The 17,742-nt window shown below is 39.2% G+C and overlaps 1 protein-coding gene across 1 annotated transcript; it reads left to right on the top strand.

Annotated features, from left to right (window-relative positions):
- Window positions 1-68: 68 nt before the first annotated feature.
- On the top strand, window positions 69-15,953 carry LOC117288127 (macrophage mannose receptor 1-like). The gene is made up of 15 exons (XM_033768828.1): window positions 69-141; window positions 3,181-3,451; window positions 3,824-4,065; window positions 5,034-5,093; window positions 6,133-6,340; window positions 7,595-7,815; window positions 8,221-8,277; window positions 9,938-10,127; window positions 10,909-11,129; window positions 11,242-11,292; window positions 11,995-12,187; window positions 12,391-12,617; window positions 14,025-14,390; window positions 14,582-14,659; window positions 15,551-15,953. Exons 1-15 carry the CDS (start codon window positions 69-71, stop codon window positions 15,811-15,813), a joined length of 2,721 nt encoding a protein of 906 aa, XP_033624719.1. The 3' UTR covers window positions 15,814-15,953.
- Window positions 15,954-17,742: the final 1,789 nt, after the last annotated feature.

The following is a 17,742-nucleotide window of genomic DNA, read 5'->3' on the forward strand; positions in this document are numbered from 1 at the left end:
TTACAGGAAGATATCATTTGGATAGGAGTTGATAACTGAGGAGTAGAGAGAAATTGTTGTCGACGAAAATGGCGTTTATCTGGATGATGTGCGTTTCTCTCAATATTCTATTATTGGCGTCTAACGGAGAAGCTCAAATTGGTAAGTGTACTTTTACAAATGATAAACCCATAGTCAATTTAGTTTTAAAGGCAGTGGACAGTATTGGTCATTAGCATAAAACATTACTTGGTAACGAGTTCGAGAAAGAAGTAATTTTCCACGAATTTGATTTCGAGACCTCAGAATTAGGTTTTGAGGTCTCGAAATTTAGTATCTGAAAGCACACAACTTTGTGTGACAAGGGTGTTTTTTCTTTCATTATTATCTCACAACTTCGACGACCAATTGAATTCAAATTTTCACAGGTTTGTTATTTTATGCATATGTTGAGATGCACCAAGTGGGAAGACTGGTCTTTGACAATTACCAATAGTGTCCGGTGTCTTCAAGTGTTTTAAAATTGTCAATTATTTGCTCTTATAGAGTTGTTTTATGTCTAAAGTTTCCTTTAGTGCGTGTGGATTCCCTCTTGTGCGCCTTGAGCACCGCAATTTGGTGGATTTTGGCGCCTTCTAAATATTCTTTATTATTTATTTTGAATTATTATTAATTGTTATTTGTGTTTAATTGTCCTGGAAAAGCATTTCATTATCCGGCTCATTAATTTTTGTTTGAAATGCTATGACATATGCCTTTTGACTCTTGAAATTCTACATAACAAATGACTGAAACGAATTTGAATGATGACGAGCGGAGCGAAATCATAATGTTCACGAAAATGAAATTGAATCAGGCCTATCCCGTGAGAAATGGCGTGAAATTGAATGCGTGTCAAAATGATATTTGATGGGGTTTTTTTTAAAGGGAAGGTACATGTTTGGCAATTGTCAAAGACCAGTCTTCTCACTGGGTGTATCCCAACATAAGCATAAAATAACATAAATTTGGGCTCAATTGGTCATCGAAAAGAAAAAAAAACACCCTTGTTGGACGAATTTGTGTGCTTTCAGATATGAATAAAAGACTTCTGGCGAGAAGTCTTTTATTATTTTAGTGAGAAGTTACCTCTTTCTCAAAATCTATACTACTTCAGGGGGAGCCGTTTCTCACATTGTTTTATACTATCAAATGGTCTCCAATGCTCGTTACCAGTTTTTAAGTTAATATTTGTTTTGAGTAATTAACAAACGTGTACCTTCCCTTTAATGTTTTTTTTAATGAACAAGATACCCCCTGTGAAACCTTCACATATAGAACTGAAGAAAATAATCAAACAGGGAATCAATGTGTGGTGAAGAGGTTTTCAACTAGTGTTTTAATCCCAACGAGGCCTGGTTCTTGATAATTTTACCGAGACGAAGTCGAGGTAAATTATAAAGAACCAGGCCTCGGCGGGTTTAAACCACTAGTTGAAAACCGATTCAACACACTTTGATTCCCATTCATAAATAGCTTTTCGGTCAAAAACATGATAACTTTTTGGTCAAAAAGTAAAATAAATGCAAAAATTATAATTGTTAAATGATTTCTTTCAACACAACACCCCTCCAGCTATGAAATGGTAGAGGGGGTGGGGTGGGGTTAGATTTGTTTATCCTTTGCTGCTCAGACCAAGCGAAAAAGAGGAGGCTCTGCAAAAACTGGGGTGTTAAATTGATTCTCTTGGTATCTATAATATGTGGCAACACCGACACGGTGTTAATTTCACCAACGATATAGTAATGGGAATAAATAACACCATGTTGTTGTTGTGACATATAGATACCAGGAAGAATTAATTTAACACCCCAGTTTTTGCAGTGGGGGGGGGGGGGTAGATTTTGCCGTATCCCTTGAATTTTAAACATGACCATGTGCGATATATTGCTAACAAATGAGTAGAATTTATCCATCTTTAAATTGAAGGCTACGAAAAATTGCATTCATTCGTAAAATCAAGAGTCTTTTTTCACATTTGCAGAAGAAAATGGTATTAGAAAAACGTGTGGCTTTAAAACCCTGTTCCTTGCAATTTTCGGAATATAAGGACAATTCTAAGCTGTAAATTTGGAGAACAAAAGAAAAGAAGAAAGAAGAAGGAAAAAACCCCAGTAATAACCTGATGTTTGACGTGCTTTGATGTCGGTTTGCAATGGTCATTTTTTTTCTAGGTCATTTCATTGTGCTCGAGTGGTTTCAATAAAATTCAATCAATATATTGATGCACAATCGTAGGTCCTATACGCATCGATGGTTTTCATAAAATTTGTTTACCATCTATTAACATTATTATCATATTCATATTATTATTAACATTTGAGAATAAGTTTTCCACGGGCAATTTCACTACTTCATTAAACACGCATATATATATTCGCAGAGGTTCTCCCAATCTGCTCAAACTATGATTGCTATATATATCTACTGATGTTTTCAACTTGGTTGTAGACATAAAAACTGTCAAAAATCGCTTACTTGGAGATATTTAAACTATTGTGAATTAATTATCATTTATAAAAGAAGCATTGCATTGTGCAACAATTGCACAATGGAAACCTAATGATCAAAGAAAGATGAAAAGAACGGCGACAATAGTTACATAATTGCACAATTATTGTCTCTTGAGCCAGCCCCAGACGCCGATGTGGTGCCAACTGCAAACATTCACAATTGAGCCTGAAGCTTCGACCCCAGTTACTTGTTCCGACTTTCCTTAATGATTCTTTTAACCATCCTAACAAACCAGTAAATTGTATTTAGAGCCATCAAGCGGTTATGTATGAGGGACCGTTTATGACTAAAATGTGCAAAACCACATAAGAGCAAAACCAGAGCATAACCACGCACATATAAGAGCAAAACCACATATATAAGAGCAAAATCATCTGCAAACATAATATTCACAATTAAGCGTGAATCTTCGACCCCAGTTTGTTGTTCAGACTTTCCTGGTGATTCTTTTGACCATCCTATCAAACCAGTTTCATTATTGCACAATTTACCATTGTCTTTAGAGCCAGCCCCAGACGCCGATGTGGTGCCTTTCTGCATAAATGTTCATCACTTAGCCTGAGTTTCTTGTTCCGACTTTCCTGGTGACTCTTTTAACCATCTTGTCAAAAGCAGTCATCATTATTGCACAATTGTTATTGTCTGTAGATGCCGATGCCGTCCCTACTTCATACTTGTTCGTCACTGAGCGTGAAGCGGCTTCGACCCCAGTCTCTTGTTCCGACATTCACGGTGATTCTTTTGGACATCCTGACAAACCCGGAGTATGTTATCTCTTCCTGACGGACACAAAGAGGTATTTCTTGGATGCAAGGACCGCATGTCAGAGATTGAACGACAGTCTTGGGTGGGATGTTGCTGATATCGAGGACGACACGGAGAATAAAATCATCCAAAACGCAATCAACGTCAATACTTCGTAAGTTTTTATTCTGTTTTTATTCTTATGAATTGCTTACTATATTATAACACTCGTAGCCGAGCGGATGAGAGCTCAAATTCTGGTGGTTAAGCAAATCGGGATATGGGTTCGAATCCCGGTCATGACACTTGTGTCCTTGAGCAAGACACTTAACCGCAAGCTTCTCTCCACCCAGAGGTAAATGTGTACATGTGAGGGGTTGTGGTTATTATATGAGAATGAAAATTAGATGGCGTTTTTCCTAAACTGCCAACTGTTGCTTCTTTTAAAGAAGTAAAAGTAAGAACAAAACTCATTTCGACTTTCAGTCCAATCTTCAGCGACATCATGCATAATGAAAGTTTAAAATTAACTTTTATTCACACACAGTACTGCGAATGAGTTTTGGATTGGTCAAAATGACATGGCAACGGAAGATGTGTGGCGCTACCTGAACGCTAGCGCCGCCAATCCGTGCGATTCCCCCGTGTACCTGAACTGGCGCGAGGGTCAACCCAACGGCGATAGGCGACAAAATTGTGTGGTGTACTTTTATGACGATGGAGGGAAGTTTCAAGACAGGGAATGTGACGACAAATATGACACCATTTGCAAGGTTAAACTTACATCAGGTACGAAATAAGAACTCAAGGCACTGGACACTATTGGTAATTACTCAAAATAATTTGAAGCAGAACAAAATTACTTGGAAATACGGAGAGATGTAGTTTTTGAGAAAGAAGTAATTTCTCACCCAAATAATTTGAATCTGATGAAAGACTGCAGCCCTAAAATTGTTTTATTTAGGCATCTGAAAGCCCACAATTAATTTGTGCAATAAGGGTGTTTTTCCTTTCATTGTTCGCTTGCAAATTCAATGACCAATTGAGTCCAACTGTTTTACAGATTTGTTATTTTATGCAAATGTCTGGATACAGCAAGTGATAATACTTGTATTTGACAATTACTGTAGGTGTCCAGTGACTTTAACTATTATAAATAGTAAACTTTCGGTACGACCATTTATCAAATCCATTTGGAGGGAGTGTTGGCTCTGAAAAGAGCCGGTGTGGTCTGGACGTTTCAATCAGTATGCTGTGCTCGTCTTCAGGAAAAAAAGTCAGGTACACTTACATTTCTGTTATAAAAGCACATACTGCCGGAACAAGACCATTCATGATCTTCAAACTATTATAAATAGTAAACCTTTTAAATAACTATTTATAATAGTTTATTTAAAACTGTCGACATTGTGTTTTGTGTCCTTACAATAAGTACTATTATGGCTTTGTCAGCCTACCGTGAATACTAGTACACAACTTCAAATAAAACAGGCTAGTGAGACTTCTTATTAGAGAACACAATAGCTTTATTTAATAACTTAACTTACGAAACTTAGGTAAATTAAAGACGGAGACTCCAACCTCCCAGACCAGGCTAACGGCTACTGGCGATCATAGGCCGCGCCCTGGTATAAGTACTATACCCCGTACTTAATTAGTATTCATAATATTACTACGCCATCATACGAAAAGTAGTCCCATAACAGTACCCAGGCCCTTTAATGTTTGATATTTACTACTTCCATGTCGTTTAATAGACACCATTCCAACATGCAGCCCTGAGTTTAGGCCAGACACATCTACAGCAGCACCAGACGGTAAGAATGATCAGATAATAATAACCATATTTATAACGCGCCTTTTGCCAAAGGATACAAAGCGCCAGGTATTATTACTGCAAGGAGTGGGGCGCATTATGAGATATAAGACCTAATCCTTAAGCACCATGTAATGGTTTACAAGGTGCTATGGCGCAATATGCTGCCAATCCAGCCAGGAACACCGGGGCGAACCCCTTCTCTTTTCGATAAGTGCACTGGGTTCTTTTACATGCGTTTACACAACACATGGGACCAACGGCTTTACGTCCCATCCGAAGGGACGAAGCACTGGTTAAGTGTCTTGCTTAAGGACACAAGTGTCACGGCTGGGGATTCGAACCCACACTCTGCTGATCAGAAACACCAGAGTTTGAATTCGGAGCTCTTAACCGCTCGGCCACGACACTTCCAGATGTGAGGAATTTTCATGATTCTGGTTTATTAATTAATACATTCATACAGAATTGTTCACAAGAATCTGAAAACATACCTCATGAAGGAATCCATCGATTAACTGCATGTCATTTCCATCTTGTCATTATTTCGCCAATTATACTGTTTGTAGTATTTTCTTATGCGCCTTGGGTGCCATTTAAGGCATATTTATTATGTGCGCTTTATGAATGTCTAATTATTGTTATTATTATTGTTACAACACATTCATGTTTTATTTAACTGATTTATAAGTTTGTGTTTCCAACCAATTTGCTCTTGAATTACACGGTGGTTAAACTTAGTAACAAGTGCTTCATCCTAATAACCGCTACAGTACCCTAAATGTATTTAGGGTGGATGTCTATTCATTCATGTATACAACCATACATTTTTGCCCTTTTTATCTTGTTTATTGTTATTAATTTTTGTCATTATTTTTTTGCTTATTTGAAAAAGATTTTTTTTTTTTAACCACCACAAAAGCAGAGGTTTTTGAGCAGGAGCTAAAAGCCTACGCCGCTGGGTCACGCCACTGCCGAGTTCACAATTATTATATACAAATTAATATTGAATCATATTCCTGGCTTCTCCTTCCCAACAGAATGTCAGGACATCAACTACTTTGCATTCGGCAACCCGGAGGTACCAGGAGTGTGTTACGTCTCTGAGAGCTATATGACCTTTACGTTCGACAGCGCTGTCAGTTTCTGTTCGAATTATGGGCCTACGTACGGTTCTTGGTCGATAGCCGACATTGAAAACGAGGCGGAGAATACTTTCTTGGAGGTTTGGAACAGAGATAAATTTCCGTAAGTTGAAGTCACAACCAAATGGATATAACAGTAGAGTAATAAAGACACTTGACACCTTTGGTAATTGTCAGAGATCAGTGTTCTCACTTGGTGTATTCAATTATGCATAAAATTACAAATCTGTGAAAATTTGGACTCAATTGGACTTCAGGCCGGGAGTATTTCAAGAATTCAGTACCGTAAGAAATAACCTCTTTCTCAACAACTATGCTACTTCAGAGGGAGCCGTTTCCCAGATATTCTATCAACAGTTCCCCATTGCTCGTTACTAAGTATTTGTTTTATGATTATTTTGAGTAAACCTATAGTGTACAATGCCTTTAATTGTTTTATCCCAATCCAAGGGACGTTTGTAAGGGATCCCTAATACAATATCTCCCATTTTCTCTTCTGGTAATAGACCTTTTCGCAAATACCGGGGCGCGCGCGTAAAGCTTGGAATTAGGTGCATTGTGGTCTTGCTGGTATCCAAATTTGATCCATATATATCCCACAATGCACCTCATTCAACAGTCTGCGCTTGCGCATTGGTATTTGCGAAAAGGTATATATGCAACGTTCAAGGGCCTGGCAACAAGCATAACATTGTCAAGGCGGTCAGATTGGCGTAGTGGTACCTTTCCTAAAGACCCATAGGAACCCGGGTCGAATCACGCCGGGGGCTCTATGTGGATTGGGTTTCAGATGTGTGGGGTTTCCCCGGGTGTTTTCATCCCCCATCTAAAACTTCAACTTCCCTCCTTGTCTTCTCTTCATTGGGTTCTTGGCTAGTACAGTGATTAAAGCCATTGGACACTTTTGGAACCGAAAAAAAAAAGTTCACAGATTTACAATTACAGGGTTTACAGAAGGTAATGGTGAAAGACTTCTCTTGAAATATTATTCCATGAAATGCTTTACTTTTTGAGAAAACATTAAAACAATATCAATTCTCGATATCGAGAATTACGGATTTATTTTAAACCCATGTCATGACACGGCGAAACGTGCGGAAACAAGGGTGGGTTTTCCCGTTATTTTCTCCCTACTCCGATGACCGATTGAGCCTAAATTTTCACAGGTTTGTTATTTTATATACCTTTAAGTTGTGATACACGAAGTGTGGGCCTTTGGAAAATACTGTTCAAAGTGTTCAATAACTTTAAGTTCGCTTCTCTGGTGTAACAGCCAGAATAAATGAAACTAAATGAAAACAGAGAAAAAGGTAGAAACCAAATGGAGCCAAAAGGAAGTCTTTTATTTACTTTACAGAGATAACAATGGGTATTGGATTGGGCAGAATGACCGGCAACAGGAAGATGTTTGGAGGTACACAGCAAGCACTGAGTGTCCGGTGTACCATAACTGGGACAGCCAGCAACCTAACGGTGGAAGAGAGCAGAACTGTATGGTCATGCTAAAAAAGTCATCAGGAAAGTTTCAGGACAAGGCATGCAATGGGAACTTCAACGCGCTGTGCAAATTTAAAAGAGGTAAGTCCGTCATTGTTGTCATAACGTTATATATATTGAATAGCAATGGCCTAAAAAATGACAAAAATAACAATAACACTAACGACAATAACACTGACGACAACAACGATAACAACGGCGACAATGGCCATCTAAGTTCCGTGAATGAGAAACGGCCCCCTCTGAGGCAACATTTCTGAGAAAGAGGTAATTTCTCACTCAAAATAAAAGACTTTCAGGCATCTGAAAGCACACTTATTTGTGCAACAAGAGTGTTTTTTTTAGCTATAAACTATTCTCTTGCAGTTTAACATAGACTTGTTATTTTATGCATATGTTTGGATACACAAAATATGAAGACATGGTCTTTGACTGAAAGATGTCCAATATTCATTGTAAAAATGCTGTTCCTTTCTTTCTTTGCAGATCCAGGCACGGCAGATCCTACATCCAACTGTAGCTCCGTCGACCCCCAAATGGAAGGTAAGTATGCTAAGTTATTCACTTGTTGACCTCTTCTGTGACGTAATCTATTATAAGTCTATGTTAATTAATTTATATAGGCCTAATTGGGAATGTCAGTTTTATGACATCTAGGTCCTTTTCCAAACCACGGCTTCTCTCGTCTGAAGCCCTGAGTGCGTGTATGCAAAACACGCGCAATTGTCAAAAGCTAGCCCGGGTCGAATCCAAAGCCGAAGCCGTCATAGGGACATATAAACATATTATAACTCGTTTATCATCTTTCGAAAAAGTACCAGGGCTCAATTTCACGCCATAAGCAAAAATTGAGTGGGGCACCAGCCATGACAATGTAAACACACTGGAATTTTGGCTGGTATCCTATATAGTTCTGTTATAGGCCTAAGCAATGCTTTCTAGTGCTTATCATCTTGTTGTACTTACAGGCTTTATGACATTGGGCCCGGGAGACAGTTAAAACAAATTCAATCAAATTGTGAAGATAAAACAGTCCGCTGGGATCGTTTGAAATCACCCTTGTTTTGATACTGCTACCAATCACACTATTTTCGGGTGAAATTCGCCCTGCATTATGGATCTATGCGTTTACACATTCTGTTATAATAGATTGATTCCAGTGATAGCAGGCTAGTATGCCAATAGAACTTTATCATGGTGCAGCCATCTTCATTTCCTCCCATTGATAACAGTGTAACCAAACCGAGGCTGGAAGTAAAAAATAGTCTGGTTCCTATTTGCATACTGATTATTAGCATTCATTATTGTTATTCGATACAAGGAACATGACCAAGATGGCGGCAACATGATAAAGGTCTAAAACCCTCTCTGCTGATCGTACAACATAGTTCAACTTACGAAGATCACTGACAGAAACACGGCCAAACTAAATATGGATGAACACATAATGCTTTCATATTAAAGGTTTTCTCGGTCAAATTCGGCAAATGAGCAGTCAATTTCATTTTCATGCGTTCGAGTTAAAGTTGTTACTGCGTTTCAAGTTCCGAATTCGGCCATTCAATTTCGTTTTTAGTCGAGTCAAATTCCTATTATTTTGTTAAATCGAATGACGCAACATTACATTTGACTAATCATAAAACGAAATCGAATGAGGTCTTTTCAGTAGCATTCGATTTCGCGCGAAATATAATAGCTTGGTGGCTCATTTGCCGAAATTGACCGAGAAAACCTAATATAGGTTTTTGTTTTCTCGTTCAATTTCGGCAAATGAGCAGTCAATTAAACCACCAAGCTATTCTATTTCGCGCGAAATCGAATGCTACTGAAAGGGGTCATTCGATTTCGTTTTATGATTAGTCAAATGTAATGTTGCGTCATTCCATATATCAAAGTAATCATTCAATTTAACAATTCATCAAAGCAGCATTCAAATTCGCAGACGCTTCTTGAGGCGTGTGTGTCACGAAAACGAATGACGATACGCTAGATTGAACGGAGTGCTAAAGGAATTTGACTTGATTCAAAACGAAATTGAATGGCCGAATTCTGAATTTGAAACGCAGTAACAACCGGAGAGGCAAAACAGTTTTAATTCGAACGCATGAAAATGAAATTGGCTGCTCATTTATTGAATTTGACCGAGAAAACCTACATTTATTAATTAAGCGTTTTTCATGTTTGATTTTGATTATTTGAACAGAATGCACAAAGCTGCATAATGACGCATTCGGTAGTTCTGTCAAGCCGGGTATCTGTTATTTAATGACGGGTAACAAGTTCACATGGGAGATGGCAGTAGCTGATTGTAAGAGTAAAGGATGGAATCTCATTGATGTGGAGGATCAGGCAGAAAACGACCTGATTGCGGCTAGACATCGAGATTTCAGACCGTAATGTGTTTACAATTTTTGTTTCAAAATAGTTTATTTACATCGTGGAAGTGTCGTGGCCGAGCAGTTTGTAGTGATTCTATACTCAACTGTAGATTATGTTACGAATCTACACTAAGTTACGAGTCTACACGTGTAGATTCGTAACGAATATAGTGTAGATTCGTTACGAGTCTACACTTAATTAAGTGTAGACTCGTAACGAATCTAGTGTAGATTCGTAAAGATTTTCTATACACTTTCAACAATAGAGTGATGTCACAAAAATAGTTTATGTTCAGGAGAATAGACGAGAAAGTGTAGATTCGTGAATAGAATGTACGAGCCGAAGGCGAGTATAGGCCTACATTGTAGCCACGAATCTACACTCTATTCTCTGACTTCCCCCATTGGTTTTGTAACAGTTTCAATGAATTGGATTTCTCAATTGTTACAATTAGGCCGTGTCCGAAACGGCGACTTCGGCAACAGCTACGGCTAGATCGCGCGCGTCTGCTATCCTTCAACACTGGTAGACGCGCTGATCAAGACGTAGCTGTAGCCGAAGTCGTCGTTTCGGACACGGCCTTAGTCTATCCAATTTTGGTATACGTTGTCAAACGACGGTCTGTCACATTTTATAATTATTTTACAAAATATATTTTAGGCATTCTTATTATTAGTGATTGCAACGTAAACAACGTCAGTTTGCGAAGCTAACAATGTGATACTGAAGTGATTTTTCAACTTGGAACAGTTATTGTTGATTTTACCATAATTCATATCACTTGACTATTTTCAGTTCACAACTGAACCACTGGTTAGGACAGAACGACCGAGCCGTGGAATGGACATGGCAGTATCTGAATGCGACACCTACCTGCTCGGGCGTTTTCCTTAATTGGGACGATGGTCAACCGAATGGTGAAGCCACACAGAACTGTATTATGATGGATAAGAATGGAGTATGGCAAGATAAAGATTGCACCGACAACTACTATGTTACATGCAAAATAAGAACAGGTACAGAAGTTTTACTTTTTCTGCTCATTTTTATTTATTTTTTAAATGTACATATTCTTTTGTAATCGTTAGTAATGTGTGTACTTTCCTTTTTTCTTCATTTCATTTTCAGTTGTTGAAGAACTTGCAACTACAGCACCGTGCACTACTCCTACGCCAGATGGTAAGTATAAAAAAAACCTAATTAAAAGACGCAACAACTCAGGACAATAAGTCAATATTGTCTCGCAACTGCATTCAATAATAAAACAATACTTCTCCGAAATAATGACAATTTAAAGGTACTGGACACGTTTGGTACTGTCAAAGACCGGGGCCCAATTTATTGGCTCTGCTTACCGCTGAATTCTGCGCTAACGATTACGATTCCCCGCTTTTCTGCGCTAGCCTTGTAAGCGTATAGAATGGCTAGTACCGTGGAGTACGCACGCACTGACAGAAGCCACAATTTTCCGCTTACCCGTGAAATACGCTTGCCGTAAGAATAGAATTGCGTAAGCGCCAATTCTGTGCTTACGGTAAGCAGAACCATGAAGTTTGGCCAAGTATTCCAACTAGGTGTAACCGAATGCACAAAATAACAAGTCTGTGGACATTTGGACTCAATTATCATCGAAGTTGCAGTAAAATACTGAAAGAAAAAACACCCTCGTTGTCCATAAATTGTGTGCTTTCAGAAGCACAATAAAAAGGCTTTTCGTTCTAAAAGAAATCACGTTACTTCAAATACAGTTTCTCACAATGCAGATCTTCGTTGCTCGTTACTAAGTAAGTTTTTATGATAGTAATTTCTGTTGAGTAATTATCAATGGTGCCAACAGTGCCTTAAAATTAAACCTGTATGATTTTAAAATATCCTGCACAGAATGTACAATTCTTTGGGGAGAAAATGCTTTCGGAATATCGTCCAAGCCTGGCACTTGTTACCGGATGGCATTGAGTACCGAGACATGGGCGGACGGCGCGGCTTTCTGCCAGGACAGAGGCTGGAATCTGCTGGATGTTGAGGACGAAAGGGAGAATGCTGAACTGACCGAAAAATACAAAAAGCTGAGACCGTAAGAACTTCTAATTTATCCGTCAATTCGAAGATACACTTGGTGCACTGCCCGATCTTTGTAGAAGCAATTTGCATTTTGAGAGTTTAGTGTCAATTTGTTTCAGCTTGCGATGGAGGTATCAAAGGTACCTCTATGAAATTGGGTCCAGACCATTAACAGACAACAGTTGAACCAACAGTTAATTCTATTTCCCAAAACAGGTCCTATACACAGTATTGGATAGGACAGAATGAAATAGAGTCGCCTGGGACTTGGCAGTACTTTGATGCCACACCTGGCGATTCAGGAGTGTATGTCAACTGGGCATTGGGACAACCTAACGGTGATGGGACACAAAACTGCATCATGATGGATATCACCCAAGATGGCATGTGGGAAGACAAGGCGTGCACGGAAAGCCACTACATCACGTGCAAGAAAACACCAGGTATAATAATAAAAAAAAACAATAAAAAAAACCGGCTACAACTTCTCAGACTACCGTAGTATTCTACACAATCCTAAAAGGCACTGTACACGTTTGGTATTTGTGAAAGACCAGTATTCTCATTTGGTGTATCTCAATATGCATAAAATAACAAACCTGAAGGGAAAAAAGACCCAATTGGTCAACGGCGTTGCAAGAAAAAAAATGTAAGGAAAAAACACCATTGTTGCACAACTAGGTTTGCTTTCAGATGCATGAATAAGGCTACAGGACTGAAGTCTTTTCAGATTAAAATATTTTTGTGATAAATTACTTCTTTCTCAAAAACTACGTTACGTCAGAGGGAACCGTTTCTCACACTGTTTTTATAATTATTATCAACAGCTCTCAGTTGCTCATTAGCAAGTGGGTTTTTAAGTTATTCAATATTTTGAGATATTCCCAAAACGTGTTCAGTGCCTTTAAGACACGATGTTGTTGATCAGTTGGTATTAATTAAAGAATTCCCGACACGAATATTGATTACCAATGACGGGGCGTACTTTGACCCACTGTGTAATTATTGATTTCAATTATTCATTGAACTCATCAAGTTGAACTAGTTATGGTGGATCGTGTGATACGATATGGATATTGTCTCCTGAGAATGACTAGAGTAAAAAAAACACCGTCATGATGTTGAGGCCAATTTGAAGAACTTTTGTCGAAATGTTGAGGCTACTTTTAAGTTGCTCATTACCAAGTGTGTTTTTAATAATATTAAATATTTTGAGATATTCCCAAATAGTGTTCAGTGCCTTTAAGACACGATGTTGTTGATCAGTTGGTATTAATTAAAGAATTCCCAACACGAATATTGATTACCAATGACGGGGCGTACTTTGACCCACTGTGTAATTATTAATTTCAATTATTCATTGAACTCATCAAGTTGAACTAGTTATCTTGGATCGTGTGATACGATATGGATATTGTCTCCTGAGAATGACTAGTAAAAAAAAAACACCGTCATGATGTTGAGGCCAATTTGAAGAACTTTTGTCGAAATGTTGAGGCCAATTTTAAGAACTCCCTCAGCGGTAGTGAAGTTAAAAACAAAAGCAGGACACTTGCCAGTTCTTTGTCTTACACCTTGTATTGTCTGCTTCATTTTGTCGTATGTTTGCAATTTCAAAATAAAAGTGCATTATTGTATTGAATGACGGCATTGAAATAAATGTTACTGAATTAGATATCACCACCGTTCCTGTCTTTGTCACACTTGTGTACAGAATTAAACACAACCACGGAGATGACAACGGTTAGAGACACCACGAAAGAGCGTAAGTGTTTTACTTATTATATTGTAAAATTCATCTCAAAGTCTTTTGCCATTTTACAAATGTTTTTATATATTATTGTCTTTAGCAACTACAACCAAGGCCACTACAACAATTCAAAAAACAACTGCAGCGGCAACAACTGCAGCATCCACAACCCTGCAGGCAACAACTGCAGCGGCAACAACCCTCCAGGAAACGACTGCAGCAGCCACAACCCTGCAGGTAACAACTACAGCAGCCACAACAAACCTGCTGGAAACAACTGCATCAGCAACAACCCTTCAGGAAACGACTGCAGCGGCAACAACTGCAGCAGCCACAACCCTGCAGGCAACAACTGCAGCAGCAACTACCCTGCAGGCAACATCTGCAGCAGCAGCCACTACCCTACAGGGACCGACTGCAGCAGCGACCACTCTGGAGGCAACAACAGAGGGCGCAACAACAAGATGTAAGTTGTTGAGTCTAGATTTCTACAAGGTGGAACTGTTCAAAGTTTGACTTGTATTATCAGAGATAAATATCTTTGCTGGCCTTGGACACTCTTTGACACCCCTTGAAACAATTGTTTAAACTATTATATCTTGAAGGCTGTTTTGTGCTAAATAAATCTCTTTGACTTTTCCCAATATATACACACAGCAACAACGGAATCGGCTACTGTAGCTGCAACTACATTGAAGCAAACAACACAGGGCGTTACAACAACAGAAACCACAGGTAATAATAACAACAAATAGATTTTCAAAATAATCGTTATCTAAAATGTTGGTTTTCAAAAAGAAAATCTACGTTATGAGCAACCAACACTTCTCGTCAATCTGGAGTGCGTTTTGGCGACCCCAACCAAAAACTGTTTCGGTTGTTGGTCGTTGGTTCTGCTGTTCATTCTGAACGATAACCGAGTTGAGAGCTCGGTTACCGTTTCGGTTATGACGTCAGAAACAATTATTGGTTACAGCCGCCAAAACGCATCCCCGTGGTTCCGATTTCAATGCCACAAGTCCAAAAAGACCAACATGCAAAAGTTCCAATCCGACCCAGCTCCCGTCATAATAGTCGATCAAGTTTTTACTGTAATTACAAGTTCTCAAAGACACTGGACACTATTGCAAGTACTCAAAATAGTAATTAGCACAAAAACAAACTTGGTTACGAGCAACGGAGAGCTGTTGATATTACAAAACGTTGAGAAACGGCTCACTCTGAAGTAGCGTAGTTTTTGAGAAACAGGTAATTTCTCACTTAAATATTTGAGTAAAATAAAATGCTTCAGCTAGGCCTGAAGCCTTTGTATAGACATCTGAAATACAAATTTATGCAACAAGGGTATTTTTCTCTTTCATTATTTTGTTGCAACTTCGGTGATCAATTAAGTCAACAAATTCACAGATTTGTTAGTGCATGCATTATGTTGGACTTAACGTTCAAAGCTTGTGCAATTTTTCATTTTAATATTTTATATGTTGCTGTACAATAGGATTGTAAATTTCATGTATTTTTTTTATATACGAATAAACCATTCAATTCAATTCAATTCAATTCAATTCAATTCAATTCAATGTTGGGATACAGAATTCTAAAATTACAATCTGTCTTTCTCTCGACTAGTTTGCAATCTAGGTCCTAACACCCGATCCGGAACATTCACCTTCTTCTCCTCCGACGCGACTTGCAACTCTACCCCAATAAACATCGCAAACGCCAGGGACAGGATGGACTGCGCACAGATATGCCTCAGGAATGGAGCGTGTTTTGCGTTCTCCTTCAGTGCATCTGGGAGTGGAGGTACTTGCGAGCTCTGTGGCAGTGTGTCGGAATTAAAGGACTTAACGTTCAAAGCGGGTGGTTTGTTTTATCAAGTCGGTCGTTGATTATGTGAGAATTTTGAGACGCTGGCGGCAGCAGATACAACGGTCCTTTTCTGCGGCTCTTATAGGCCCTGTCCCAATTAGCGGCTACAGCTACGGCTACGGCTAGTTTTCTGCGTCACCTTGCGTTGAGGTATAGGACGTCCTTAGCAACACCCTTAGCAACAGCCGTAGCCGTAGTTGTAGCCGTCAATTCGGATTCGGCCTTAGTCTGAGGCTCTTTTCGAAACGACTGGATTTGGCATTGGATTCGGCTCAGGCTAGCTTGGCCCCGCGGTTGTTATAACAATTGCACGTGCTTTGCGTATAATACGCGCCCAGGGTTTCAGACGAGAGATAGGAGCCTCAAGCCGAATCCAAAGCCGAAGTTTCGAAAAGGGCCATGGCGTGAGCAAAAAATATGCTCAGAATTTCTCACTGGCGAGAACTGTGAAAAAGGACCGCCCAAAAGTCTCCCACTATAGTCAATTGCTTGCAAAAGGAGGATTAAACTAAATACGCCTTTCATCAATGGAACAGGGTTCCGAAGAACTTCGAAATTAAGGGTGCTTTCGTTTAGCTTCCCCGGTGCTCACTACTCGGGTGAGCCCTGACAAGAGCTAAACGAACGACCACTCACCGCTCTCGTAGTGGCGTCGTTTACCTGGGGCCAGCCCCCAAGTGACCCACTCCACAAGCAGGGCACTGGGGGCTGACCCGGGTGAGCCCCTGGAATGACGTCAAAGCTATTCGAACGCACCCGGGCAGACCGGGGTCGACCAAGGGAAGCTAAACGAACGCACCCTAAGAAGCGGTCTTGAATAATATATTTTACAAATAATGTAGTGCCGTGTGACTATTTCAAGTGGAAAATAAAATGAGTGGATTTTCTTAGCTTGTACTACTACAGAACAAATTGTATAAATAGTGTGGTGTTGTTGTGGTTGGTGTTGTTGTTGGGGGGGGGGGGGGGTCGGATTGTGGTGGGGTTGGTTCGAGGAGTACCTTACAATGAAGACTCGATCACGTCTCAGTTGTGCGTAAAGTCGTATTTTAACAGCAAGTACTGATTACATGTATCATTCATAAATTTTAAACCAATGCTTAGCAATATTAAATAGTGTTAACAATTTGGCATAATTTGTGTCATTAACATGCAGCAATGCATACATTTTCACAAATTTTAAATTAATTATCATGGAAGCAATTACAACTGTTTCATAAGTTTTTAAACTATAATGTAGACAATTTAAAGTTGCACAATTGCAGAAATATCAGCCGAGAAAGAATATAAAATAATTATGTTGTAGTATTAATTGTGCGAATATTGCACAAGTCAGTTCAGTTGATGTCAATATTTGTTGTAACTCTACAAACATCCAGGTCAGACTTGACCCTGATTCTGAGTTTCAGGGGGGCCTGACCTATTTCTAGGTCAGTTTGACCCTGAAAGTGGTTTAAAATGAGATTCTAACTCAGATTATGTGTCACCTTGACCCATTTCTGGTTCAGGTTGACCCGGAAACTGGCGACAATTGGGATTTTAACTCAGATTCTGCCTTCGTCTGACCCATTTCTGTGTCAGGTTGACCTGAGACTAGTAAAGTTGGGATTCTAACTCGGATTCTGAGTCAGTTTGATCCATATCTGGGTCAGATTGACCCGAAAACTGATTACAATTGGATTATAACTCGGATTATGCGTTCGTCTGTCCCATTTCTGGGTCAGGATTCTGCGGACTCTGCCCGGATTATGCGTCACTTTGACCAACTTTGTCACTTTGACACAGGTCTGGGTCGAACTGACCCTGAAATGGGTCAGACCACAATGGGCGGATTCAGGTCAAATCTGACAGGGATGTTTTAGAGTGTAATACATACTGTAACTAAGTATAAACCATTTCAGATTAGAATGAAAACATCACAAAACATAATCAGGTTAAGTTGAAACGAA

The sequence above is a fragment of the Asterias rubens genome, chromosome 3, assembly GCF_902459465.1.
Source record: "Asterias rubens chromosome 3, eAstRub1.3, whole genome shotgun sequence".
NCBI lineage: Eukaryota > Metazoa > Echinodermata > Asteroidea > Forcipulatida > Asteriidae > Asterias > Asterias rubens.

What these genes read in the sequence shown, in the direction of transcription:
- LOC117288127 (XM_033768828.1), top strand. Translation starts at nt 69, where the DNA reads ATGGCGTTTATCTGGATGATGTGCGTTTCTCTCAATATTCTATTATTG. An exon ending in AGACATCGAGATTTCAGACC is followed by an intron (nt 10,128 to 10,908) that starts GTAATGTGTTTA and finishes GACTATTTTCAG; the next exon opens with TTCACAACTGAACCACTGGT. An exon ending in TACAACAACAGAAACCACAG is followed by an intron (nt 14,660 to 15,550) that starts GTAATAATAACA and finishes TCTCTCGACTAG; the next exon opens with TTTGCAATCTAGGTCCTAAC.